Genomic DNA, 15,945 nt, shown 5'->3' on the forward strand with positions numbered 1-15,945 from the left:
TGCTGAAATCTGTATTTTACTGCAAGACTATAGAAATCATAAACTTTTAAGAAGATGATCCCTCAAAATTTTTCTGGGGCTTGCAGTCTAATACTTTTTGAATTCACGAATATTCAGAAATCCACTCATCTTATTTGTCGAGGGTCGCGCAGATAATGGCAATTCCTTTGAATAGTTTTTCACAGTGAATCTTGAAAGTTATTTATTTCGACATGAACTTCCAATACTAGGAAGCTTCGGAGGAGTGAAACCCTCGGTATCCGAATGTTTATCTTGCAATATATTCGAAAAATACGTGTCTAAAGTACATACTTTATTTTCTCCGTCGATTTATTTCCTTCGGAGAAGCATTTCGAATCATCCAAAAAAAAAGAAAATACTTCAGAGAAACATATTACACTTTCAGTAGTATATATTGTCTTTAATCAACGCACTATATGTCAACACGATAACTACTACTAGGCTTTTATGGGTCGTTATGTAGTAGAATAATGAATATCTTGGTTAATGTCATCTGATATTTCTACAAATATTTATGGGAAATGAAAATTCATTTCCCTTCCTTCATTTCCAGAAGCAGGGATGGACTCTAATTTATTGGGTTAGTCACTGAAAACATGCAAAATATTCAGAGTATTCCCATAAAAAGAAAACCTTCAATATTTCATCAATAATATCGGATTCAAGTAACACTTTATTGTGATGTTTTCGCTGAACAGTTTACAAAATCGCAATACGTGTTTTACTCATACTGAACTTTATATACAGTGAGAACATAAAAAGTCCCCCGCCCCTTAACTTTTGAACGAAACAAGCTATCGAGGTCGGGTGAAATTGTGGTAAAATGGTACTACTTTTACTACTTTTTGGCATAAAAATGATTGTGGTCGCGTGGCCTAGTGTCAAGAAGGCACCATCAACTTTCTTTTTCAATGTAAAGGGCGGTCACGTGGCTCCTGGTTTTGAAGGCCTTCCGAGTCTCTATCCAACATCGCTGTGTTTGTGAAACTCGGCCAAGCTGTTTCAAACTGACAACCGTTTGAAATTTGCTTCAAATGTGTTACAAATAAATTAGAAACCTAAATAACTTTTGATTGCAACACAATTTTAAGTAACAACTTCAACTATTTCAACAAGTGCCCCGAAATATTAACCGTTAACTTTTTGACAGAAAAAAGTCGGTTTTGGAATTCATTCTGAACGTTATTAAATGTTTTTTGGGCAATACTGTATTACACATCTGGCTGCGTGACGTACACCTTAAATTTCATCTACCCCCATAAAAAATCCATAGGTGTCATATCAGGTGACTTAGCTGGCCATACATTTACAGTTACATTTTCTGCCATAAATATTGGACCTATGATACGGTCATCCAAAATATCAGTCCATAGGTTGATCTTTTCTGGAGTATGAGTATGGCCCTTTCGAAGAACCAATAACGCACACTCTCTTATTTACCGTTTCATTTAGAAAAAACTGTACTTTCATCACTTAAACAAATAGAGTTAATGTAACTGGGATTTTGGGTTATGCGGTCAGACATGACCTCACAAAACTGCAGTCTTCTATATGGGTCGTCTTCTGTTAATTGATACAGAATTTTCAATAATTCTGAACTAGAAATCATTAAATTATAAAACAACAACAAAAATGAATTGGCTCTCCGGGGCGACTTCATTGATTCCAGTGGCTTTTTCAACTGCAGGAAAACCCGGAAAAACCTGCAGCACCACATCATCTGAAGATCTCGATTTGCCAATATCCTCTCTCTCATAAAACAAAATGTAGGGTGTCTTCAGAAGCTCCACTAAATTCACTGCATCGCCAGAACACTTAGTGACACGACTATTGTCAAACTTGAACGAGTCCGTTTTGTATTTGACAGAAACCAATGCATTATAATGACCAGATTCAACGCCAGAACTACAGTGAACAATGACTGCATGAAGATTATAATAGTGGTCTGCTAGATTGAAGTGTTCATCTATTTTGAATCTTCGTAAGAGTTTAGTGTTTCCGTCAGAGGTTGAGTCGTGTTTGAAGATCATCAGTGTTATTATTATTTCTTTCAAGTCCTTTGAAATTTACTGACCAATTCCCTTGAGTAGGTACGAGATATTGGATCATTTGGGAAGCGCTCATTAAATAATCTTTCTGCTTCATGGTAATTTACGCGTTAATTAAAATTGCTTCGGATTTTTCTTCTAAAGGACGAGGACGAGGTATTTGAAAATTATAAAGAAATGCTGAAAAATGTCAAAAGTATTGATATGATTAACATCAATATTAGACTGACAGCAAAATAACTAATGTGTAAAAAACTGAAAAAAAAACACAAATACCAAAATACCAATAATATGCGCACCAGTATTACCACAGAATCAGTAACGGAGTTATAACTCTGCTAGAAATAACAGTTAAAAAAATTTATTTGTTTAATATTTGGAGAAAATTTCAAACTCTTGTCAGTTTGAAATGGCTTGGCCTTCAAAATCAGGAGCCACTTAACGCCCCTTCATATAAAAAAAGTTGATGGTGCCCTCTTGACACAAGACCACGTGACTATTATCATTTTTATGCCGAAACGTAGTGAAAGTAGTAACTTTTTACCTGAATTTAAACCGACCTCGATAGCTTGTTCCGTTCAATGAGGACTTTTCACGTCCTCACTGTATAATATAACAATTTGAATCTTCGCCTTACTTAGTGACAAATGATTTCACCAGAGTCTAAGTATGAACTAATTGAAAATTTGAGCATTATAAAATAAACTACATACTTTATGACTTATAATTTTGCCAGAGTTCAAGTATAAACTAATTATAACTTCAAACATTATAAAAGAAATTTAACTTACGCATTGAATGGACATGTAAAAAATTAATTACCAATGTTCACTTTAGAAAACAGAATCAGAAGAGGAGAAGAATTTAATTCTATTTGGTCATTCAGTGAATTTTTTAAATCCTTTAATCTGTACCGGTAAAACCGACTGAGATATCATCTACATATCTGTATCAGTTTGAAAAATTGTTAATTAACCAATTGGTATGGATTTCATTCTCTAGGTTGCCCATAAAAAATTCAGCTACAGAGGGACTCTCAGAGGGATATTTCACTCCGTAACACGACGAAATGTGATACAAACAATTATTTCAATAATGATTTATGGCTCCAAGCAACGCTTCAAATACGTTTTTTATGCTGAAGGTGAATTACTTTGGCATGCTGCAACTAATATTGCTCCTCCTACAGATAAAAAGAAAATACAAAGGGCATGTGACCGACCTCTTCTGAACATTATAAATGATAAACTTCTGAAATCTACAAGTGTATATGATGAGGCTCGTCTGAAAGTAGCAATGATCAAGGAATCTGGTGCTTGGCTGAATGCTTTACCTGTTGCATCTCTTAGAACACTATTAGACGATGAATCTTTCAGAATAGCAGTAGGACAGATTTGTTTGCGATTTGTTGTTGTTTCATAATTTCATGATTTGTATTACTTTCTTAAAATATTGACAATTAAAATATAACAAATTAATTCAATGACACAGTAAGCAATTCTCCGGATAAACCAGAAAAAACAAAAGAATAGAAGACCATCGCAGTAGAAAGTTGAAAGACCAATTCAACACTGAAAGTAAATGAAATGATGGCCTAGGTAAAATTTGTATTCTCTATTCTTTAGTCTTATGAGTTGTTCCTAGATGGGTAATCAATTCACCACGTACAAATATTTGTCGAGTGATAATTTTCATAAGGATTCAAATTACTATTAAAGTACGATACAGAATTTGTATAGGGTTTTTCTATATATAGAGACTTTGTTGCAATTCAAATTTAAAAATGGGAAGCGCCTAAATAAACAGTATTCTGACGCCCGAAGATTTTATTGTATAGATAAACACGTGTCACGGTTTTGCAAACTTTCGAGTGGAAATCTCACATTGAAGTGTATTTTTTGAATACGTCATATGATTTTTTTTCAATGTCTGACATACAATAGTGATTTTTGTAGAATTCAATATCAGTGCAAGAAAATGTTCATTTAAGATATATACTCTTCCTTCCGGTTTGTCTTTTGAAGAAGTATCTGTGTCATCCGTGGCTAATCAGCACATTTCATCAGAGAGTTTTTACTAGTGATACCACTAGAGGTCAAATTATTTCCGGAAATTTTTTCGAGCTCATGAATATTTTGAAAATTTCCCGAGTCGTAGCAGAGGAAAATTTTCTAAAAATATTCATGAGCAAGAAAAAAATTCCGGATATTAATTTGATCTCGCGTGGTATTCGGTAAGAAAATTCCACACCGAATTGTGGTGGAAAATCAAATATTTTTGAAATTTATTTTTTCATTCTCAACAATGGAACAGAATACATAATAATATTAAGTTTTCACACCAATGGATTCTTAGCCTATAAAATGTTGATGTCTATTGATTGTTGTAGCTCAAAAGTGCCATTTAGCGACAAAAAATAAAATATTCTTTCAATTTATAGTTAATTAAGCTTACTACAAGTGGTAGAAAATTATAATTTTAGAGGTTTTTCGGGAAGCTGCATAAACAGATTGACAGCGCGTCATAGCTTTGGCAGCAATTATTTAGGCCTTCAAATTGGTAATTTCTACTCAGTGTTATTGCATGGGAATACCATTTTAAGATAGAAAATAGTATGTTCTTCAATTTTTCATAAGTTTTGAGTAACGACATGTGGTAGAAAATAGTTTTTTTTGCGTTTTTATTAATGTGGGTTTTGCGCGTTAATGGTATGGAATTCATAACCAGCGTCAGCAAGCATCAATCATAGGAGGCTGTGATCACTGTATTTTCACAGTTCAAAATATCAAAAAAACCCGTGTTTTGTCGCACAGCCAGTAAAACCAAAAAAATCCTTTATTCAAAAAATGATTCGATTTGAAAATTATACTATATGCGAAATATGCGTGAAATTGGATTGTGGCTCCCACTTGAAGAAAGAAAATTTGTTCCGAATTGTCCACGAATATTTGCATCTAAACTACGCAAAATTGAAAGTACTGAATGGGAAAAAGGTGAATAAATTAGTGTGTAAATATTCATTCAAAGTCCTGCATTTTCGCCATTAAGTAGAGAGGTGTCCGAAAAATATAGAAAACATCTTAGCTTTGTAATTGAAATGTATCAAAACTAAATATTATGTGAACAAATAAAAATCAATCTGTCAAAAATAGTCCGTTATTGTAAACGTCAAAAATTTTCCAGTATAATTCCCTGTTGGGTATTCCATGAGAAAAAAATTCCACTAAAATACCTCCATTGCCATGGTGATTTGTCAAAATAACGTATTTTGATTGGTTCAAAATTACAGGTGGATTTTCATCAAGTAACGGCCGAATCAATCAGAAAAAAAAACAAAATTACAGGTGTGGAATTTTCATTGATATTTATTTACTTATTTATTGATTATCCGTTTGACATATAAGTATGCATAGGATTTGTCCAGCAATGAACATGAACACATGAAAACGCAGTGTCTGTATCAATATAAAAACACTAAAATTAACACATAATATAAAATACAATACAAAAAAATCTATATTATAATATAAAAAATTCGTCTAGGTCATAAAAACATTGAATACTTTTTCAGATTTCGGGTAAATTCATTAATTTTATTGAGCTCCTTAATGTCTTTTGGTAACTTATTAAAGATATTTAGGTCCATCACATGAGGTGAATTAGAAGTCACCTTATATTTACAATACTGTATGTGAAAGTTATATTTTTGACGAGTACTCCTACTATGTATGATTTCATTGGTGATGAATTTAAGTTTGTTTCAAAAGACAAAAATTGACATTCGAATATATACATGCTGACAAGAGTTAAAATGTTGAATTGTCTAAATAAACTTCTGCAAGAGGCCCTTTTTGAGGCTTTGGTCATTATTCTCAAAATATACTTCTGCGTAACGAATACATTTGATATCGAAGTCGAGTTACCTCACATACATATGCCACGTCTCAGTCTGGAAGCTACTTGAGCATGGTATAGTGCCAAAAGTTGCTGATCTGTCAAGATATCTGTAAGGATTGCAAAGTATATTTACATTTGTCTAAAAGTGAGTTTTCATCCATGTCAGATACTATTAGAGACGTATTGTCGGCATACATTATTAAAGAATTATTCCTCATATGTGATTCTAAATCATTTGTATATAATAGGAACAATATAGGCCCTAATACCGATCCTTGCGGAACACCCATTGAAATATTTAACAAACTTGAATTACATTTATCATAAGTACTCGTACTGTGGTTACTAATTGTAACATATTGTTGCCTATTTTCTGAAAATGATGAAATTCAGGAATGTGCTACGCCACGATGGCCGTATGAGTGTAACTTTGACAATAAAGTATATTTATAAATTATTCTTCTTTTCTAGTAGTTCCTGGTTTTCTGTGTACTTTTGCAGAAGTATAAAGTAAGGAAAGTTTTTCCAAAACAATATTCTTCAAATAAAAACCCTTTCTTAAGTTTATGGTTGTAATATACTGAAGCATTTGGTTGAGAGAGATATTTTGGGGAACTTTTCTATGTTCATATATTCAATTAATTTTCGAATGAACAACTTTATGAGAAAAATAGGACCGTCTTGAATATTGAAATTTGAACTTTTCAGCAATTTTAATACCGCGTATTAAAAGTAATCAAGTCTCCCCAAAATTCTAATCCTACTTCAAGCTGAATTTTCAAACAAACAAAGACAAGTACAAAGAGGTCTTCCGATTCTTGATCATCAATCACTTTCCGGGTCTCTGTAATTGGTTGCGTAGCGAAAATGGGAAATAAATCGCATGGGAAGCGTAACTATCAATTTGCATTGGTATCAGTACAAAGCCCTGTTTTGTAGATCGTTCACAGTCACGAAATTGATTATTTGAATCGTCAGGACTGTTCTGCGATCATTCTGGTGGAATTTGAATCACATACAAACAATTTAGGATACCTGTCCCGAATAAAGTATCATTGCCATATATAAAATCTTATAATCAACAATATCTGATGGGAAAGAAGGCATTTTGGATAAAAATTTCGTGATGGTATCTGGAGTGAAATATTTCAGTAGTTTTATAGAGGAGAAGAAATATATGAAATGCGAGTAATTTCATTTCATATTCAGGCTGACGTTTCTAGGAACATGCTACGAGGTCTGTTAAAAAAATTAAGTGAATTTTTGTTTTTCTCAAAAAAACATTTAGTTATTCATCAGTTTCTATTTTGTCCTTCTCAAAGTAGTTCCCATCAGATATAAAACACTTGTGCTAGCATTTTTTCCAATCCTTGAAGCAATTTCAATGTGCACTTTTTGGTATGTCTTTGACCTCTCCCAGCGATTCGGTTTTCATCTCTCCAATCGTCGCAAAACGCCGTCCTTTTGTGGGTCTCTTCAACCTCGGGAACAGAAAAAAGTGGCAGGTGGCAAATCTGGTGAATACGGTGGCTGAGGCATGATTACGACGTTATTTTCGGCCAAAAATTACGAAAAACCAACGACAAATGAGCAAGTGCATTAGCATGATGCAGAATCCATAAAAAATTTGCTGCAATATAGGATTTTTCTTCGTATTGCTTCTCGTAAGGGTCACATAACGTCAAGATAATACTTCTTATTGATCACCTGGCAAAAACTCCTGGTGAACTACTCCACAGAAATTTTATGGCATGAGCCAACCCATATGCCGACTTCTTTAGCAACTTTCCAACCTCCACCTTCTCAACATTTTCATCGGTTGTTGATGGGCTGGGGCGTCCAGGGCGAGCGTCGTTATTCATATCTTGATCTTTTATGAGAAGCTTGAACTACTTGTAAACATATTTAAGACTCAGACAACAATCACCGTATGCCAATGTGAACGTTTCAAATTTTTTTGGACACTTAATTCCATTTTTACATAAAATCTGATGCAGATTCTTCGATCCATTTTTTCGATAACAGAAAATCGCCGAACACGCAAAACTATCCACCTTTTATGCCTCTTACCAACAAATTAAACATGCTAAATCGAATCTACGTAGCCCGCGAAATTTGAATATTCACCTTATTTTTGAAAAGACTTCGTATATACACCCGAATTCATTCTTTTTTGGAAAAAGGGAAATGGTATAGTCGAAGTAAATGATATTGTGCACTCTTTAAGTTGACGGCACTCTCAAAGGCCAAAAAAACCAATACATAGAAATGAACCGGCAGCGAACTGGTCCACGTGGACTGTTCGTATTGGATAATTTTTGCTAACCGAGTTTTATGATTGGCTGAAGAGTCATAAAATTAAATTTGAAGTCATGTAACGGTGACGAATAGGAATCGGGGAATGCGAGGATGGTTATCGCCGTCGTGTTCAGTTCAGGAACTGATCGCGATTTTAGTGTTGTAATTCGACATTGGTGCGGTTGTAATGACATAACATTTTTTGGAAAAGGAAGGTTTTGGCTTTCTACTACTCCATCTTGATACAAAAAAAAGATTAGGGAATATTCCAAAGAAAGGAAGAAAGTAATCAATTTGAAAATAAATAACTCTCTACATGGATATGTAGATCATGCATAATCTACACATCCATGTATAGAGATGTGTTATTTATTTTCAAATTATTACTTCCTTGCTTTCTTTGGGAGATTTCCTATTCTTTTTTGTGTATCAAGATGTATAGAGATCCATGTATAGAGATGTGTAGATCATGCATGATCTACACATCCATGTAAAGAGTTATTTATTTTCAAATTGATTACTTCCTTCCTTTCTTTGGAATATTCCCTAATCTTTTTTTTGTATCAAGATGGAGTAGTAGAAAGCCAAAAACTTTCTTATCCAAAAATCAATCACTCCTAAAAATATAACCCTTTCAATTCATAAAACTTTTGTTATTTGTTTAAAATGTGGCGTTCTTGAACAAGTACTAATAGTAATAACGAGTGTGATGTTACTACCTTACAAAGGACATTAGACCAATCTTCGAAACAGGCAAAGCTACTAGGAATGAGGTTTTCAAAATCCAAAACACACTATGTCCACTTCTGCAGACTGAGGAAACCCCACCAAGGACCTAGACTTGAACTAGATGGTGAACTTCTATAATGCAAAGAAAGTACAAGATTCTTGGGTCTCATCTTCGATTAAAAATTAACATGGGCTCCACATGTAAGTGACCTGACCCTTAGATGTAAAACAGTTCTCAATTTGATGAAAGCTCTTGCTCATGTTCGTTGGGGAAGTGATAGGGAGGTGATCCTTAAAATATATAAATCTATTATCCTTTCGAAAATAGACTATGACTGCATGATATATAGCTCAACACGAAAATCCAGATTGAAAAAACTGGACTCAATACAGGGTACAGCATTGAGACTGGCAGTGGGTGCTTTCAGAACCAGCCCCTATTCATCACTTTTGGCTGAAACAGGAATTCTTCCTTTGAAATATAGAAGACAACGACTCCTTTCGAATTACGCTGTTAACATTTTAGCGCAGCATAATCACCCTAATTACCCAACATTAAATGAAGACACTGATGACGTTTACGAAAACCGACCCACGATAACAAGGCCAGCTCAAATAAGGTTCAGAGAAATACTGAACTTCACTCAGTATACAGTTCCAGCCCTGGAGAAATTACTCCTTGGGAATTGGAAAAAGTGAGAGTGAATCTTAAACTCAGCCATACTGCAAAAGATGGTAATCAAGATATCTTTAGGGCAGAATTCAACAAACTCCTCACAACTCACACTGGATTCATAGTTATTTACACCGATGGATCAAAAACCCAAGAAGGTACTGGATGTGCGTTCACTAGTCAAGGTTTGACTCACAGTTGGAGATTACCGGCACAAGCAAGTTATTTCACAGCCGAATTATACGCTATTCTACAAGCAACCTACTTTTGTCAATTCCATAATGAAATAAACTTTCTCATTTGTACGGACTCCTTAAGCTCACTACACGCACTAGAAAATTCATTCAATAAAGATCCACTAGTACAGACCATATTGGCATCCTGATGTATGTACCTAATCAATGCAAGACGCTATGTGATACAGGATTACCAAAACCTTTAGATGTTCATCTAATAAAATCATAAAAAAACATTATACGACTGTTACAAAAGCAATGAGATTCCTATAACTGAAATCATAAGGAAGAAATTGAATACTTCCGGCCATAACGTGAGCTGCTGTGACAAAACTCTTCAGAATTGGATAAGGAAACTGGGATTTTGATTTAAAATAATAACCAAACGTCAAGCAGTTATGGAAAGCAGAGGAATAGTGGAATTGCATAACAAATACTAAGAAGAAATAACTAAATATAGACAAGAACAACAGCAAATTTTCTATTTGGACAAAACTTGGTATAACACTAACGACACACGACAATGTGTACGCCTAACATGCCTGCAAATAAAGGATCGCGACTAATTATTGTTTATTGCGGAGGAAGTAAAGGATGGGTTCCGAATTCTCTGAAATTATGTGGAAAAAAACTTGAGGACTGCAATGTTGACTATCATAAGAACATGGAAGCTAATATTTTCGAGGAATGGTTAGAAAACACATTGATCCCAAATTTGGATACGAATAGTGTAATAGTTCTTGACAACGGTTCCTATCATTCGCGACAGCTCATCAAACTTCCAAATAAAAATTCGAGGAAAATGAAATACTGATTTTTTTAATAGATAACAATTTCTATTTTGAAGATTACTATACCAAAAACCAACTACTTTTACAGACAAAAACATTTGAAAAAGTGAATGCCCTTGAGAGTATTGCTGAAAAGTATGGACACACCATAGTGAGACTTCCACCTTGTTTTTGTGTTTTCAATCCCATTTAGTTGATTTGGGAAAAATTGAAACACAGCATCAGGCGTTAAAATGATTAGAAAAGGATTAAAAAAATTATTTTAGTTGAAAAAGACAATATGGAGATTGGACGCTTCCATATCAATGGTGTAAATGAATTTAATATTAATTTAAATGACGATAGTGATAGTGAAACAGTGAATATGGAAGAGAAATTGTCAAAAGGTTTCCAAGAAAGTTAGTGAAGTAATATTTTGTGAATGAAATTTCTCATGGAGAGCTCAACGTCAAGGTTTATGATATATGAACCTTAACTGAATGGTTATGGTAACCATTTAGGATTCATTTCCAAATACACTTTTACTCACTAAATAAATATGTGTGAATTCTCTGTCTTTTCATTTCTTCATGGGGCTTTTTGGTGTCAATTTTTATATCACTTGATTTTATTGCATAATCACTGGTAAATTTTAAAATATGTTCGGATAACCTCGATCCTGTTCTATGTCTTGTCTCTATATATCCACGATCATTTGTAGACTATACTATAATTTCAAAATAGTAGGCAATTGATTCTCAGAAATAACTGACAGTTTTCCCTCAATCTGTTTCTCGCGGTGGCGTACGGAAGTTATACTGAACAGATGAGAAAAAATGATGATAAAATATATAGAATCACAATATGTTTTCGTTTCATTGCGATACTATTTCCAAGAATTCAGTGTCTTCTATTATGGAATTGTACTATAGGCCATTGAATATGCCAACTGGACATTTTATTCTTTTGGTTCCAGGATGTACTTGTGATCCAAAACCAAACATCACAGTTTCGACCCATCAAGGTCTCATCGATGATGCTAGGCCGAACTACTCAACTGACCTAAAAAGAATGATGAAGGTGAATATCAAAGATTAACAAGGCTCCTCAAGACAGTAATTTTCTTCTACAATCTGAAGAATAAAGAAAACTAAATCTGTTGAAGTGTAGTAAAGGGCAAACTGAAAAACTCTTCCCAAAAAACAGTGACTCTTTCACAAAAAAATGTCTTTCATGAAAAATATCAAAAAATGCTGACGAACCATTCTCTTTCAGTTTCAGTGTTCTTGAATTTTAGATGAAACTTTTGTGAAAAGTCTGTGATTCTGTTGAGTAAAGAAATAGAAAGTAATTGAAATAATTTGAATCGAATACCATTCGCAACAAAAACTTCGAGGAACAGTGTAAAACAGTTTGGGATAGTGGCCCAACTGCTTACAAGGTCCTATCTTCTAACAAACGATTCCTAGTACGGGTACCACCGTACCACATATCGGTCGATTGAATGAATTGAACGAAACACGCTAATCCAATCGGCCACTGCCCAATACTCTGGAAAACAGTAGTTGGAACAAGTTTTGGTTATTGTTTAGTTCTTATTCGTTGACCTTGAAACGAGCCAAGGACTATCTGGATGATGAAGAGGCATACAAGTACTTTCAGGAGGAACAACGTCATTCACAAGAAACCTCAGAGTGAAGAACTCGTTTCGCGGCTGTCTGATTTGATTTAGTGATGTGCCTTATTATAATACTAATAATAATGGTAGGGTACGTGATTCTCGGACCCTATGATCACTTACCCCACAGTGTGGGCGGGTTGGATGTCATGGTTCATCTTTCACTGCCTGAACCACTGTGCATGCTGTTTTTGGCGAGTGCATTGGCTTGGGATGTGGGGGTCGGATGCCTGCTTCCACGTAGCCCCGCTGGGTACAGGAATGACAGAATCACTTGTGGTTCTGTTATTCCCTAACTGAATGGCATCCCAACGATGGCTTAATCCTGAGGTGAGTGTATCCGTGCCAAAAGGATGAATGACACTGAGCCTATCAGCTGTCTCAACGGAACCTTCGAGATACCGAGCGCTCTCTCGTCGTAGCATCACCTTATCACGGTAATGCGGAGCTCTGCCGTGATTGACCTTCTTTCGCTAGCTACTCGTGGGACTTTTATGGACAGAGTAAACTTAAAATTTCTTTCTGACGCTGAGTCAGAAGAGTTTACTGACCTCCCTGTAAATTTAGTTCAGGAGCGAGTCTACAGAAGAGATGGATGTCGAGTTTACGACTTCAAGTGAACTCCCTGTAAATTTAGTTCAAGAGCGAGTCTATAGAGGAGATGGATGTCGAGTTTAAGACTCCAACTGACCTTCCTGTAAATTTAGTTCAGGAGCAAGTCTACAGAGGAGATGGAAGTCGAGTTTACGACTCCAACTGACCTCCCTGTAAATTTAGATCAGGAGCGAGTCACAGAGGAGGTAGATGTCGAGTTCATGACTCCAACTGACCTCCCTGTGAATTTAGTCCACGAGCGAGTCTACAGAGGAGAAGGATGTCGAGTTTACGACTTCAACTGACCTCCCTGTAAATTTAGTTCAGGAGCGAGTCTACAGAAGAGATGGATGTCGAGTTTACTATTTCAAGTGACTTCCTCGTAAATTTAGTTCAGGAGCGAGTCTACAGAGGAGAGGGATGTCGAGTTTACGACTCCAACTGACCTCCCTGTAAATTTAGTTCAGGAGCAAGTCTACAGAGGAGGGGGATGTCGAGTTTACGACTTCAACTGACCTCCCTGTGAATTTAGTTCAGGAGCGAGTCTACAGGAGAGATGGACGTCGAGTTTACGACTCCAACTGACCTTACTTTGAATTTACAGAGAAGATGGATGTCGAGTTTACGACTCCAACTGACCTCCCTGTGAATTCAGATCAAGAGCGAGTCTACAGAAATGGATGTCGAGTTTACGACTCCAACTCACTTCCCTGTGAATTTACTTCAGGAGCGAGTCTACAGAGGAGATGGATGTCGAGTTTACGACTCTAACTGACCTTCCTGTAAATTTAGATCAGGAGCGAGTCTACAGAGATGCATGTCGAGTTTACGACTCCAACTGACTTCCTTGTAAATTCAGATCAAGAGCCAGTCTACAGAGGAGATGGATGTCGAATTTACGACTCCAACTGACCTCCTTTTAAATTTAGAGAGGAGATGGATGTCGAGTTTACGACTCCAACTGACCTCCCTGTAAATTTAGAGAGGAGATGGTTGTCGATTTTACGGCTCCAACTGACCTCCCTGGAAATTTAGTTCAGGAGCGAGTCTACAGAGATGCATGTCGAGTTTACAACTCCAACTGACTTCCCTGTAAATTTAGATCAGGAGCCAGTCTACAGAGGAGATGGATGTCGAGTTTACGACTCCAACTGACCTCCTTTTAAATTTAGAGAGGAGATGGATGTCTAGTTTACGACTCCAACTGACCTCCCTGTAAATTTAGAGAGGAGATGGTTGTCGATTTTACGGCTCCAACTGACCTCCCTGGAAATTTAGTTCAGGAGCGAGTCTACAGAGAAGATAGATGTCGAGTTTACGACTCCAACTGACCTCTCTTTAAATTTAGAGAGGGGATGGATGTCGAGTTTACGACTCCAACTGACCTCCCTTTAAATTTAGAGAGGAGATGGATGCCGAGTTTACGACTCCAACTGACACCCTGTAAATTTAGAAAGGAGATGGTTGTCGATTCTACGGCTCCAACTGACCTCACTGGAAATTTAGATAAGGAGCGAGTCTACAGAGATGGATGTCATGTTGGATGTCATGGATGTCAGAGATGATGTCCCTGTAAATTTACTCCAGGAGCGAGTGAGTCTACAGACGAGATGGATATCGAGTGTACGACTCCATCTGACCTCCTTGTAAATTTAGTTCAGGAGCGAGAGCTTCTCAACTACCCAACTTCTGATCCATTAACTGAACCTAAAAAAAAGGTTTGGTGGTGCAGCCAGGAAACGACCGAGTCGTCTCCTCAAGATCGGGGTACCTTATAAAACCACCTTGCACCAAATTCTTGAGCGGCGTACGCAGAATCTGTCTCAGATGGAGGAACAAACCCCTCATGAACAGGTTAGCAAACATTCTCGCACAAGTGATGATTCACCAGAACCAGAGGCGAAAAGGCCCTGCACGGTTGAATCTTTGAATCTAAGGCATCGTCACGTGTAGCTGACGTGCAAAAAACCTCATATGGGAAGGTTGTGGCGGGTATCAAGGTGGGAAACTTGCCCCTTGACTATCCGACTACCCCATTAACGATGAAACAGCAGAGCATATACCTAGTGCCTGCCCCGCTGCTGACCGAATCAGGTTTTTAAAGTTCGGCAGAGCCGTACTCTTACCACCTGGCCTGAAAGACCACTCACCATACAAATTAATCGGTTTCGTTCAGAAGCTGGGTTTATTTGGTCGAGTGTGAATAGGTGTGAGCCATAATAAACCCTTGCGGGTTGTGGTGGAGGGACGAATAGACCCACTCACTTTGGACCTAACCTAACCTAACCACAGTGTGGCGTATGGTCATTAGTTTATAATGCTAGCGCCCCTCCCTAAAAATAATAGTCCTTGTCGACCATCAGAGTAAGAATATATTCGTTGATTTTCGTCAGCTTCGGGTGAGACGAAAATCGTCCGAGAATAATAGAAAAAACGGATGAGGATCGATATTTTTTTTAGAACTTCGCAGACTCTTCCCAGACTACTCTGATGAGATGATCGTTTTGATTATTGAATTCTTCAGTGACATGTTGCCCTCTTTACTCCAGAATCCTAATATAATGCCGGCTTGCTGCACAGCACTCAGGCAAAAATCTTGGCCGGGCTCTCATCTCATTCTTGGCTCAATGCATGTGCTTAGAGCACACCATTCTCTGACCCAATGATTACTCACCTACGGTGTGGGGAGTGGACATTGGTTGATGATGCTTGACCAGTGCAATCTTAGAAAAATAATAACAGACATATCACGAACAATTTTGAAAAAGAATAACTTATTCTTCAACATAGTCTCCTTGCAGCTCTATCCACTTTCTCCAGCGGCTCTCAATGAATTCAATACCGTTTTTATAATAAGAACTGTCTTGCCCCTCGAAATAGCCATTAACTGTCGACATCACTTCTGCATCGTTGGAAAATCTTTCACCATTGAGCCATTTTTTTTCAAGTTCAGGAACAGAAAATAATTCGAGTGAGTTGAATTTGGCGAATAGGGTGGATG

The 15,945-nt window shown here is 36.5% G+C and overlaps 1 protein-coding gene across 4 annotated transcripts in view; it reads left to right on the forward strand.

Moving 5' to 3' along the window:
* The window catches only part of LOC111512674 (guanylate cyclase 32E), a 292,318-nt gene that overhangs the window by 39,940 nt on the left and 236,433 nt on the right, over positions 1-15,945 (forward strand). For 2 of the 4 annotated variants that reach the window (XM_074180299.1, XM_074180298.1), the window contains exon 2: positions 11,649-11,752. The exons of the other annotated variants lie outside the window; for them this stretch is intronic. In XM_074180299.1, the coding sequence (XP_074036400.1) occupies positions 11,744-11,752 (9 nt within the window). In that variant the 5' untranslated portion in view covers positions 11,649-11,743. The remainder of the gene's footprint in view (positions 1-11,648; positions 11,753-15,945) is intronic. 4 annotated transcript variants of the gene reach the window in all.

The sequence above is a fragment of the Leptinotarsa decemlineata genome, unplaced genomic scaffold (genome assembly GCF_025532065.1).
Source record: "Leptinotarsa decemlineata unplaced genomic scaffold, Ldec_3_MD MMD2_tig00026294_RagTag_RagTag, whole genome shotgun sequence".
Lineage (NCBI taxonomy): Eukaryota > Metazoa > Arthropoda > Insecta > Coleoptera > Chrysomelidae > Leptinotarsa > Leptinotarsa decemlineata.